The sequence below is a fragment of the Triturus cristatus genome, chromosome 9 (assembly GCF_964204655.1).
Source record: "Triturus cristatus chromosome 9, aTriCri1.1, whole genome shotgun sequence".
Taxonomy (NCBI): Eukaryota; Metazoa; Chordata; class Amphibia; order Caudata; family Salamandridae; genus Triturus; species Triturus cristatus.
In genome coordinates this window covers 1,040,383,791-1,040,397,265 of record NC_140592.1, presented here as the reverse complement: position 1 = coordinate 1,040,397,265, position 13,475 = coordinate 1,040,383,791, and the positions used below count along the sequence as shown (strand labels likewise).

Below are 13,475 nucleotides of genomic sequence, written 5' to 3'. Positions count from 1 at the left end.
TACTTTGCCCGCATGGTGGGGTCATGCTGTTTTGATTTACAGTATAGACTCATGCAGTCATAACCTATAATTGTCTTGCAAATCCTTTTAATACTTTTTATCACTGTTTTATCTAGTATGCCTAAGCGACTATTGATAGATAAGCTTGTTCTGCTGTCTCTGCACGTACACTTTTATTTTTGTTTGCATTACAGGCATAACACCACCTGGGCTACCATTATACTATTATTGATCAATGATCTAGAAAGTCTGACAGGTCTTTATCAACCTTGCCACATTATGCTCAATCATTCTGTCGATATGTATGCACTCGCACTTTTTGGTCTTACCACTATAGGCTACAGGTTGTCAATTACTCCGACTAATTGTACCGCGCATTTATATTTGCCTTATTCGGGGATTTAGTAGGACAGAGACAGATTTTAACCACTAGTTTTTAGAATGCTGCTTAATTCTACTATTGTACTGTATGCATTTGCACTTTTTGGCTCTTCCACCAGTGTTAGCAGATTACCGATTGTTCGTTTTTAAACCATGTAGCCATTAATCATTGCGTTTAAATACATAATATACTGGTTGTGATATTGTAGGTATGGGTGACCCACACCCCAATGATGAAGCATGCCACCTAGGGGAAACCCTGGTGGGTGAGGGGACTCTAGGAAAGAATTGTTCTTTCTGGATGGAGGATTTTCATACATGTTCAGTGAAAACCCTGTTCTTCCCAACGGTTATGTTTTTATTCTGGTATTCCAGATTTTGTTAGACTACTCGTCACTGCCATAGCCAAACTGATGACTATATGTCCGTCCACCCAATCAGAATGGGTGGACATATACCAATGTTTAAAAATTTACGGTCAGTCACCGATGGGCAAACGCTGGCAGTGAGGGACAGTAAAATGCTAATAATGCTTTCCCCTCTATGGCAGATGACTCCCATAGCGAGAGGATTATTAGATTTTTTTTTTTTTTACTCTGAATTCTCTTTTTGAAAAAAAAAAAACGCGGTTTGCTACAGGTTTGGTGACAGTCCTTCCACCATGGGAACTGAGTAATTCACTCTGCCCCCTTGGCAGAACAGACACTCTGCCAAATAATAAATCAGGCTCCTTATTTGGATCAAATTCAGCTGTTTTACAGGGTCTTCAAAAGATTCCTCACTATGACGACGATGATGCGGAGAGAGATAATTGACTACCCTCTGATTACACTGATGCAGGTCTGTACTAGACTTGCAAAATGCTAATGGCCTGGATATTTTACCTGAGACTGTGGGTGGACTCCTCACCTGAAACATCTACAGAATGAGTATCTCTTTTGCAACAGGTGTTCGCAGAACAGCGGGGCAGTGGACCATCAATTGGCCAAGGTAGAAACCAAGGCAAGATTTTACAGCGTGGCCCTGCGACTACAGAACCCTTCCTACGATTTTAATGAGGCATTGATGGCAGCATAGTCTAAGCCATACTCTACCCTGTTAGTGAGTCACCATGTGCCCCCCCCTGCCAGGAGGCCAAGCTTTTCTGACCCAGCACCTGACTCTTGAGATCCTGGTGGTAAATGCTTGTGGAGAAGTGTGGCTCAATGATTAGAGCGGCAGACCCTGGTGCAGAGGTCTAGCCCGGGACCAGGGTTCAATTCCCCGCCTCGGCGAGTCTTGGGCTCAAAAATTCCACGGACCTGATAATTCTCGCCTCGGTGCCTATTCCAATCATGGAGTCCCACTCTGCAACTCTGGGCAATAGCTTGCTTAATCTCCACAACGGCCCCCACAACGCTAAGGATGCCTGGCCTCCACCTTGGGGGTGCCCAGGAGTGGACGCCTCACAGGGAAAGCCAGGATGGGTTCCACAGTGGTATTCGTACAAGCGCCTTGAGACCCTTGCGGGTGAGTAGTGCGCTATACAAGTATCAAATTTACATTTACATTTTACAAATTTATTTACCCGAAATGTCAATCCTCATGAATTCTCCACTGCCCCTCCTTACAGGAAATCAAAGCACATTGACTCATTTGGAAAGAAAGTTTTCTCATCTGCCAGTTTAGTACTGAGGTCTCTAAACGCTCTGTCTGCTCAGGCGCAATACGCATGTCATGGATATGGCCAGCAAGATCTTACCCGCCGTTCCAGAGGAATTCAGAAATGTGTTTGCACAAACAATTCATGATGGGCAGTTCGGTTCTCAATACGCATTTAGCCTTAGTCTAGAGACAACAGACCGAGGGGCATTATGACCCCATGTGCTGATCCGACCTGACATCTTGCATAAAGTGCAACACAGGCTTTGCTGGGGATGTGCAGGCACCCCTTATGGATATGCCATTTGAAGGCGCAGGGCTTTTTAGATAGATGGGGGGGGATTCTGTGTTTGAGCACTTCAGGATTTGGTTTTATATGCCCAGCTGGTGTGCAATTAACTTGTCAGACACGCACACTTTCATGTCGGCTCCCCCCTTCTGTACCTCCTGTTTTTGTTTAGACTTTATTTAGCAGAACTTGCCTCTATTCTTAGCCAAGAAGTTTAATCTCTGTTGGCCAAAAGGGGGTGGTAGAGAGCGTTCCAGAGGTAGAGCAGGGCATGGGGTGTTAGTCCTGGAACTTTTTAGTGCCTAAAAAGACGGAATTCAGGCTGACATTAGAGCATGTGTTATTCAACAGACAAGTTATTTGGTAGGGCAAGTTTAAGATCCTACTTCTGGCCCAGGTACCCTCCTCCCTGGATCCATGGGACTCAATGGTGTACTTCGACTTGCAGAATGTATACTTCCATGTGCCCGCCCTGTAGTCCCTAAGACATCTACTTTAGCTGCGGTGAGGTCAGAACACTTTCAATTTACTGTCCTGCCATTTGGACTTGCACCAGACATCCTTCTGTATATACGAAGGTGATGACGGTGGTTGCTGCTCATCTTCTCAAGTCGGAGATTCACATATTCCCTTACCTCTGACTGGCTATTTGAAGCATATTCCTGCAGTCAATCATGGACCATAACAGACACCCTGCTGCCCTTTCTTACATCACCATGTGCACATTTACGACACAGGAAGGTGTGCCCTCTATTGGGCACAACCGTGTCATAAGTGCTCCATTGATGCAGAGCAGAGCACACCATCCAGTGTTCCCCTGATGCACTACACAGAGTGATGTTTTTAATATATTTTTAACTCTTTTTAATGGGTTCAAGACTTGTTGGGTTAACGCATACAATAAGATCTTTTGTACAGAAAATGTTTATTTTACAGTTCTGGCCACAGTTATACATTTTCATAACCTAAAGATATACGATAAGTTACTTCACATGCTTTGCTTCTGATTGTTAGTTATCTTCCAGTGAGGGTTCGATTATTGGTGGTGCACAGATGTCCCCTCTATATATGTATATTCCAGTTTCCCCATTTCCGTTCCCATTTCTTGGGGCATCCCCGGTGAATATACACTGCCTTTTCAGCCACCATTGCGCTATCCATATCCTTGCACCATTCTGCAAAAGTCTTCGAGTGTTGTGCCCCCCCAGTACTTGGCAATGTTCCGTTTGGCTATCGTCATTGGCTATCGTCATTCCTAGTGTAGCCCAGTCGCGGCTTATGTGGGTAAGGTCAGTAGCATCCCATATATTTAAAAGGCATTGCTTAGGCTCTTGCAGCACAGGGGCCCCACTGATCTGCGTTATTGTGTCCATGATTGCCTCCCAGTATGCTGCAATCGCTGGGCAGCTCCATATTGTGTGGTAGAATGTGCCTATTGTGCCGCATTGTCACAGGTAAAGTTGGTTATTGATTTTTCCCATCTTATACAGGGTCATTCTAGTGAAGTAGATTCTATGGAGCACTTTAAGCTGTATAAGGCGTAGTTTTGAAGAGAGAGCCACTTCTCGTGGGGATCCTAGCGCTTCCTGCCAGTCAGTGTCCTTCATTTCCTCAATGTCATTTTGCCATTTTTTGCGAAGAGCCTGTGTAGGGTCTGGCTGGTTATTTATAATTTTACGATAGGTAAGGGATATGGCTTTTTTGTCCATCTGATCTGTTAGGAGTCTATCTTCCAGTAGGGAGTCTTCCAGAAGAATAGTGTCTGGCGGTATGACTGCCTCGAGTTGATGTTTGATTTGAAGAGAACAGAATAATTCTGTTGGTGCCATTTTGTATTGATCCTGTAGTTGAGTGAATGTAATAGTCTTCCCCTTAGTCCAAAGGTCTCCCACCCTTGAGATCCCGATTGCATCCCATTGATGAAATCCCATGCTGTTGCTTAGTTTACCCAGCTTTCTGGTTTCCCAAAGTGGGGTGGCTTGTGTTATTCTGTTGTGCCAGTCCAATTTTCTGAGTACGGTGTGCCATATGTGGATTGTATGTGCCGTTGATCCCAGGAATGTTGTCTTTTGGGTTTTATTGTTGAGTGCACAATTAATTCCTCCCTCTCCTGTTCATTTGGAAAGCAGGGGCAGTTTGGGGGGAGTGGAGCCACTGATTGATCACGATCAGTTGGGATGCCCAGTAGTATGTCTGTATGTTTGGAAGTGCGATACCACCTTCATACCACCTCTTAACTAATTTGATCATGGCTATCCCGGCTGGTGTCCCACCCCAAGGAGACTATTTACTTCTGATTCTATTGCTTGAAAATAGGAAGGTGGAACTAAGAAAGGGGTGTTATGCAGGGCGTTGAGGAATCTGCCATCATTTTGAAAAGTGCCGCTCTCCCTAGTAGTGTCAGTGGTAGTGAGTGCCAGTGTTTGGCATCTCGACGCAATCTTTGTAGGGGCACTAGGAGGTTTTTATTCATAAAGTCATCTGAGTTTGACGTGACGTGAAGCCCTAGATATTTAAAGCTGTTTTCCACTATCTGTACCTCGCATCCCTTAGGCAGGGTTGGTGGTGGGCCATGTAAAACATGTATGATTGACTTATTCCAGTTAATAGAATACCCAGAGTATTTCCCATATGTTTCACGGACGTTTAATAGTCTATGTAACGATCGTTTGGGAGATGCCATATATAGCAGGACAACGGCGTGTAAGGATATGTAATCTTCCCATCCTTCTGCCCACTGGAGTCCGCAAATTATATTTGTTTTTTTAAGCATTGTTATAGTAAGAATTTGACAACATACAGTGGAGCGCCTTGCAGGCGTAGAGGTATACAAAGAGAGGTAAAGGAATGATTGGAAAAGCAGTTAGACAGAAAGCTATATCTTGAAGTGAGCTTTTATTGTGTTTTTCTTAACCCAGTGAAATGGGGATGTCGGTCTGCTATGATTGTATTCCAATATCTGCCAGCTAGCCAGTAGACTACTTATTTTGATGCTTTGCTTAATTTCATTGTTAAAGGGAGCATCAGCCAGTGCTCTATTGAGTTGTAGCACCCAGCACCCCTGTGAGTTGCAGCACCCTGTGAGTCACACCACTCAGCACTGAGGGGCACTGCCTAGGGCTGTAGTGGGGGGGCACAGCCTATAGCTCAGGCGAGTGGCATGTTCCAGTACTCTTGTGAGGTGCTTCTCTGAATTGCATCACTCTGTACTCTCCTAAGGTTCATCCCGGTCTACTATGCCATGTCCTCTGTTGCTGCACATCACCCTGGCCTCTTACGTACATCATCTGAAACATCACATGCACATTGCCTTGCGCCTTCTGCTGGTCACCTCATCTCTCTTTGGTCATGTATGACTGTTGGTCTTTATGCATTGATGCATGGATATTTAGTGGTCTGTGAAAAGCAACATGAAAAAGAAAGTACATTCTTAAGATTCTGTGGTTTTACATAAAATGTATGTGACTGCCATGTACTCATCTAAGTGGTGTGGAAATAGTAACTGTAGGACAACCACAAAATATTCTGAGAGAAGGAGTCCTGTGTACTGTTAGTATAATAAGGTCTCACACTTGCAGATAGCAAACAATTTTGCTATTTCGAAATTTAAGCCCAGAAACTTCCCAAACAATGTAGGAACTACAACTTTAATGAAATTAAGTAATGGAAATCCAAACCTCAGTTTGGCAATCCACCAAACTACACGTCTAATTTAAAGGAAAAAAGCACCCTGCTACCAGCGGACACTGCCGCTATGTGGGCCATAACTTGAGAGAATTCAGTGTAGACCCAACTAAGGACAGCTCTTTAAAAATGCCCTGTTTAGGCTTAAGGTAATTCACTGTTCAACGTCATTTTATTTTCTTTATTTTTTTTATCATTTCTTTTTAATATTGTTTTTTTAAACCACAACCGTACCAATACGGACAAGGAAAGCCCATTGACTTCTGTTTTCTTTATAATCTCGTTGTTAATGCTTTTATATTTTTGTAGGATTATTCATGTTTTAAAGCAATGATCCCTCCTGATTCATACACACGTTCAGTTTGTAATTTTGTTTCTTTGCATTTTCCTTAATCTGTTTCCATGGAGCTCCACCCTGTCAAATAATGTTAATACTTTTGAGGTTCTATTTGTTTTTGATAGTAATTGTTACTCCCTCACTGTTTCTCTCTTTCGCTTATTTTTAGGTCAGCAATGTAGCCAGGCGGATTCCCACATTTTCGCTGACAGCAGTGATAAATTGCACCTCCATATGGTATGTAAAAACACACAAAAAAAAGCTGTGTTATCAAGACTAGTTTTTGTTCCAAACATTGTTTTATTTATTTAGTTCATATCTTGAATTCTCATTCCTGTCGCATCTTCTACTACTGTCTGTGGTATTCTTAAAATGTACTTGACCACTAGGCAATTTAAGTGAGATCTAAAAAGGTCAAGAAAATGTATTTTTTTTCTTGGCCAAAAGTGATTAGCAATTTCCGGTATCCTTTTAACTACAGGAATCTTTACAGATTAACGATTCTTCTGGCTTTTAGTGTACTAGAGTTGACCAGGTGTGCATTTATTTTTTGCTAGTGCTATAATGAATCCACTCCGTCTACTGCTGAAATTTTAGCAGTGTCCAGGGCACTCTTTCAAAATAAAATATATATACATTTACACATGAATGTGTATACTCTGCATGTCTATTTTGTCAATGCACATCTTGTTTGGCTTCTCTTCAGGATAAATCTTTTTTGATTTACTTATTGCCTGGAAATTTTGGGATTTACAAAGACCGGTTGGGTTTAGGCATTGGCTCTCATGTACTAGGCTTGAGGCATGTCTAACGTATGGCCAACCCGAATATTGGGCATAAATGTCCTGTAAGACTAGTTTGCCAACAATTCCCTGTCTGTAACACCTTCCCGAGCTGGGGCTCAGGGACAGTGGGAGTGCGCCCACAGTGCCTCTCTGTAGTCTGTTTACCCCTGCAATGAGATGAGGATGTAGAAGCAGTGTTCTCTGAAGGCAACTGGAAGCTCTGCTTCTACACACGGGTGGCTGAGTAGCTTTTAGGCGATGCCTGCGCTTCGAAAGTTTTTTCTGGAAAGGTAATTAGTTCCGGTCTAGACCAATAGTCGCCATTCGATGTAAGACTCGTTTTTATGTTTAGAACAGAAGTGATGGAGTCTCCCAAGCAGTCACATGAGGCGCTCACTATTTTTCCCTTTTCACTGTTAAATACTGTAGGAGGTGTGAGCTCTTAGTAGATATCACCAAACCTCTTTGGAAAAAGGCTTCTTCTAAATTCATGTATGCATGTATGACTAAATGCATGCACAGAACAAACTTCTATTAAGGCAACTCAAAAATTATGTTTGATAGGCACGCCGGTAATCAGTTACCACGTCATAATGGGTACAGAAAGCACAAACAAACTTGCAATACTGTGTTCATTTTTTTGCCGGTAGTGCACCGGCCAGGCAAATAGATAAAGAATGTAACTGAGCATCAAAAAACCCATAGAGTAATGTATTACAGACCTTATCCCTTTGATGAAGACACTGGTTGTCAGGTATGAAAAAGGTTGTCTGTAAAAACAGATGGTTTCAAGCCAATTTGAAACTTAGAACATGGGTTAATGGGGCTCATCTGAGTCCCTAGCGCTGTTCGTAACTGCATTTTCAGCGGCCTCACAGTGATCGCGGGCTGGTCGGGGCTCAGAGTGAGAATACGGCAAAGGTACCTGTGGGGCTTCGGAGGCTCCGTATTTACAACGAGCGATACTGCACTGCATTTTTCATCTCTCCTCCATCAGCGTTCTGTGGTTGGTGGACCGGTTTGTGTCGTAGAGTACCTTTGCACTGGAGTGAATTGACAAGGATGCGGACAAGGGTACACAGACATTACATGCTGAAACACTGGTGAGACTCCACACAAACCTAGTCTCCTGGGGGTCTTACAGCTCCTGGTCATTGGCCTCGGACCCTTATCTGAAATCCCAACAAGGGCATGGCAAAGGACTGACCATGGGGCAGCGACGGGCAGGAGCCAAGTGTGGCATGCTTTAGGAGCTTGGAGGAGAGGGCGAAGGTAGGTGAAGGCGAGGGCCTAGAGTGGCGTTTGCTCCAAGCCGGCGCAGAAGCTGCTGGATTTAGGCCGGTGCCGCTTGCTCCTCCCGAGGGCCAGCACACAGCACTCCTTCAGCTACCTCATTGCCCTAACCTGGCTAACAAACCTCTTCTGAGAGCCCATTGTTGCTTCACCTGAATACTAAAGGGTATCGGATTAAGATTGCATTGGGCGCTTTGAGGGAAGGTGCTTCATATGTTTGAGGAGGCTGAGCTGAGCATTACCCTGCCACCATTTGCGCTGAATTAATCTGTATGAAAACAGTTTTTAAACGTTGTAAATCTATATAGAGTAACAGTCCGATTTGTGTTGTAAGAGGGTGTGATCACCGCTTTCAGAGAGTGGTAAAAATGGCGTTTTGTTGTGCCTTTGTGGCCTCTGGTCTGGTGCCTGAGCAGGCATTTGCGTACGATGGTAGACTGCTGCGGCAGCAGCAGCCTATATATGTATATATATTACAAAATTCCATTGAATTGCAACCTTCACTATCAAAAACTGTTGCACTCACAAAGTTATTGCCAATGCAAAAACCAAGCCATGAGATCAGGAAGGGAAAAGATCCCACATAATACAACAAAAAGAAAGGAAAGGCTTCAAACATTGCAATCTGCCATAAAAGTGAAATCGGCAAGGAATAACCAATCGCTAATTTCACCGGTAGCCCCTATGTTTGAAAGATCTAAAACTAATTACACAACGATTTGATTTTTTTGAAAGATCAGAGCAGTATTCTGTTTTCTAGGCCTAGCAATTTGAACAACTTACCAGACCCTATAATACCAACAAAAACTATAAATTGTTCATTTCATACATCAAAAACGAACCCACTCGTTTTGGAAGACATAATGGATCAAATGTCAAAATGAAAACTGGACAAGGTAAAGAAGACCATCTGGTGCTCAGTGATTTGGAACTCTTGTCAATTATTCCAATATCACCTAACCAATATAAACAAGATCAAACATACATGGATCCAACGACACGTCTTTTAACAAGTGGAAGTCCACTTCCAATAGACATTGAAGTCAAAGTAAACAAAGGAATACCTCCAGCGGTTTCAAAACCAACAACTTCCAAAAGATCAGACCAATTAGCATTGCATTATATGAATTTGAAAGATATAGGACGCGCGCTGGCAGTGTGAAGTGAGCGCTTCATTTGCAAGCAGGTTCTTTTATTCTGCACTCGTGTTAAAAAATTGTTTCAAAAATTGCATATTTGTAAAATTTGTTTGCCTACCTGCACTTCTACACCACCACACCCCTCCCCGGTCCACCGCGAGGCTAGCTCGTTGGAGTGGAGGGAGGCGGACCCTGTTTCCGGGCTGGAGGGAGGTTAGCGCTCCAGTGGCTTAACCCCCTGTATAAAACCGGATGATCTCCCGGTCGCGCAGCAGTCGCTCCGAAGGCGCGCCAAAGGCAAGCCAGTCTGTGCCCGGGAGTCGCAAGGAGCCAGGGACCTGGCCAATTAGTAGTAGCAGACGACCTCCCACTGAGACAGATGTACTCTATTGGAGTGTTATTGGAGCTCAGACCTAAGCCCTGTTTCACCGACCGGTTTGACATTTGGCCATCTCCGGAGGGCCCTTTTGCATGCCTAGCCTGCCGGTTTCAGGGCTCTCTGGGCGAGAGTTTTTCAATTCCATGTGCCCCTGTTAATACACAATCTTCAGGCTATCAACCTGCTCTTTCCGAACATTCCAATGCAGGCTTTGACATCTTTAAAACAAGTAAACGCCCCACGAGCAAGGCTGGAGAAGTCTATTATGTAACATAAGATCTCTCCCTAAGCACTCTGCAGAGGTTTGGGATCTTCTGTCGTCTGTGCAGCCTGACCTTGGGTTTCTGACCGAAACTTGGCTGAAGCCCCACTCTGTCCCCTCCATCACACTCGCCTTAACTGAGGGTTACAGGCTTGTTCGCTTGGACAGACAATCCAAGATGGGGGGGGGGGGGGGGGGTGGCTGATTGCCATAGTGCAGAGACAGTATCAAGGTCACTATATTAACGAAGTGACCTGACTATGGAAGTCGGTATTTCGTATAGACCTCTTGCCTCAAACAAGTTGGAAGGGGGCTCTTGTTTACCGACCTCCTGGCCCTCTAACTGAATTAATTGCTCCGCATGTGATCACGAGCAGCAATTTCCTATTGCTGGGCGATTTCAACATACACAGTGAATGTGCCTCCAACGTGGATGCAAAAACACTCCTGGCGGACCTAGCCACATTAGGGCTATCCAAGCTTAATGAGGGCCCCACGCATACAGCAGGCCACACATTGGACATTATTAACTCCCCCAATGTTCTTTGTGTATCTCCACAGGCATTGCCTTGGTCTGATCACACGTCAATTGAATTTCTTATTCGGGCCCCCAGGAAGACTAGCAGCTTTAGCCATGCTACCCATCATTGTCGTCGACAATGGAAGGGAGTCACCCCGGAGGGCTTCCACACCTTTTTTGTAGAACCACGGGTCTCAGAACTAGACAATATAGAGGACACCCTCGCCACATACAATCTGGATGTTTCAAGTGCTATTGACCAGTTGGCACCTCTGAAACCTCTTCCCACCATCCCTAACCCTCCCCCAGCATGCCTGGTATTCTCCCCAGCTGCGTGTATTGAAACGTCTTTGCAGGAAGTATGAGAAACAGTGGCGCCGTACTCGTGAGTAAAGAGACAGAGGTCGGTTTTATGCCTCCCTGGCCAATCACCATGGGAAAATCAGGGCAGCACGTAAAGCCCACATTGTACTACAATTGGACCAGGCGCACAATGACCTGAAAGTGCTTTTCCGTATTCTCCAAACCTTCACTAATCCTATAGCCTGTGAGAGCCTAGTAGCTCCCACGCAAAAATAGTGCGATGACATTGGAACCTTCTTCGACACAGAAAATAGAGCTCATCTATGATCAAATAGTTTTGTCAGGGAAGCACTCCATAGTCATTTCACCACCTGAGATACCTGCGCAGATTGTTACCCAACTATTGGAGAGTTTTCACCCGGTTACACAGGTAGAGGTGGACACAATATCCCATCAAATACTGCTCAGGAGGTTGGAGGAGATTGGACTTAGTGAATTGGCCCTTCAGTGGATGACTAGTTTTCTTTCTTCTTGTTCGCAGGCTGTTACTCTCTGGCCGTATCGTTCAGCACCTACAGAATTGGCCAAGGGCGTACCTCAGGGCTCTTGTTTAAGCCCGACTCTGTTTAATATCTACCTGGCTCCCTTGGCCAATGACCGACGATACTCAGCTGCTTTTTCCATTTGCAAAGTTCACTCCATCAGTGCAGGAAACCTTCTCTTCGGTAATGAGAACTATTTCTCAATGGATGAGCAATTTCCTTCAGTGTAATGTAGGAAAGACAGAGATTCTGCTTTTCGTGGCGGTCCAATTACTATGGACCCCCGGTTGGTGGCCAACTGACTTGGGTTCCCCTCCCACTCCGAAAACCTGCGCCAAAAATCTCGGCGTTCGCATTGAACAGACCCTCACTATGAAGGAGCACGCCGCTCAGACAGCTGGCTCATATTTCCAAGTGTTGGGTCTGTTGTGCCGTATCCTCCCTCTGCTTCCTGACTTGACCCGGAAAACAGTGACCCAGGCACTTATTTTAAGCGCTTGGATTTCTGCAACGGCCTGCTGGCCTCCGGTAACGAGGCCGCCTTTGACAGATTGCAGGTTGTCCAGAATACTGCGGCACGCCTGATTGTCAACGCCCCTCCAAGGACTGTTTCCCGCCCATGCTTTATAAGCTTCATTGGCTCCCCATGCAGGAGCGAGTGAAGTTCAAGGTTTGCTGTATTGTACACAAGGCCTTGGTCAACTCTGGCCCTACTTACCTTGTGGACAAATTCATTCTTTATAAGCCTCGGAGGTCTCTCTGTTCTGAATCTAAATTCCTACTTGAGGTACCTAGAATTAAAAGGGCACCATTGGGGGTGCAAGTCCCTTTCTTATCTGGCCCCCGCTACTGGAATTCTCTTCCTTTACAGCTGAGGCAGTGTACGGACCATCTCCTCTTTAGGAAGCAGCTCAAGACCTTTCTCTGCTGTTTCTAGTCCACAATGGATTGCTTGCCACAAGCCGCCAGTCCCAGCGCAGAGATACCCCTTCGGGGGTCGATTCTGGCGCTCTATAAATAAATAAAATAAATAGGGGCTGCCCCTAAGCATACTAGAAAAACAAAGAGGACACGAGACAACAAGACAGGTTTATCTTTCCCATCAAATGAAAAACTCACCGCCTGTATCCCTGAATGGGACATCATATTGAGGATCCCACAGCTAAAACTGGATGCTTTGCCCTTCCAATCAGAGAAAGCGGATGTTCAAATCTATTTACTAAATATAATGGCAATGGCAGTATCTGGAATTGACCAGAAAATTACTTAATTAAATCATTTGATAAATCATGCTAAAAAATGATTCCTCAGCCTAAATAAAATGTATATGTACTCCAGTGGTAAATAAACTTGTTACAATACCGGAAGCACTGACTGCAATAATGGAAGAGCTAAAAACGAATTTAACAACAAATTTTAACTACCCGTGGAACAAGAAAGCCCAGTGCCAAAATAGGCAACAAAATCATCGAGCGGCAATACTCACATACTCCAAGGAAATAAAAGAAAAGATGACAAAAATGAAATCCCCATACAAAACAGTCAAATACTTAAAGCAGCTACCACGGGTGAAAATTCTTGCAAAATAGAGAAACCTCAGTATTCCAACTCAATCCGGACGTTGCATCATCCCTTCCCTCAGAAATAGATCAGGAAATAAACTAATCTCAAATTATTAATTTATTACAATTTGATTCCAAAATAACTAAAACAATGAAAAAAAAAATGTGTAATGCACAAAATAAACAAAAAGCAAATACTATAAAGACTCCTTCTCACTGCAACAAACCAGTGAGGTAATACAAGTATTATGATCTAAGAGGATGTAAAGTCGGATAATCGTGATAAAATGACGGTAGAATTTGTTAAGTCATTACCAATATTTGAGAAAATAAACGGGCCTCAAAAAGGGAAGGAGAT

The 13,475-nt window shown here is 44.2% G+C and overlaps 1 protein-coding gene across 1 annotated transcript in view; it reads left to right on the top strand.

Annotated features, from left to right (window-relative positions):
* The window catches only part of KNL1 (kinetochore scaffold 1), a 598,022-nt gene that overhangs the window by 226,233 nt on the left and 358,314 nt on the right, over window positions 1-13,475 (top strand). Inside the window, exon 12 of the mRNA XM_085626857.1 lies at window positions 6,502-6,569. Coding sequence (XP_085482983.1) covers window positions 6,502-6,569 — 68 coding nt within the window. The remainder of the gene's footprint in view (window positions 1-6,501; window positions 6,570-13,475) is intronic.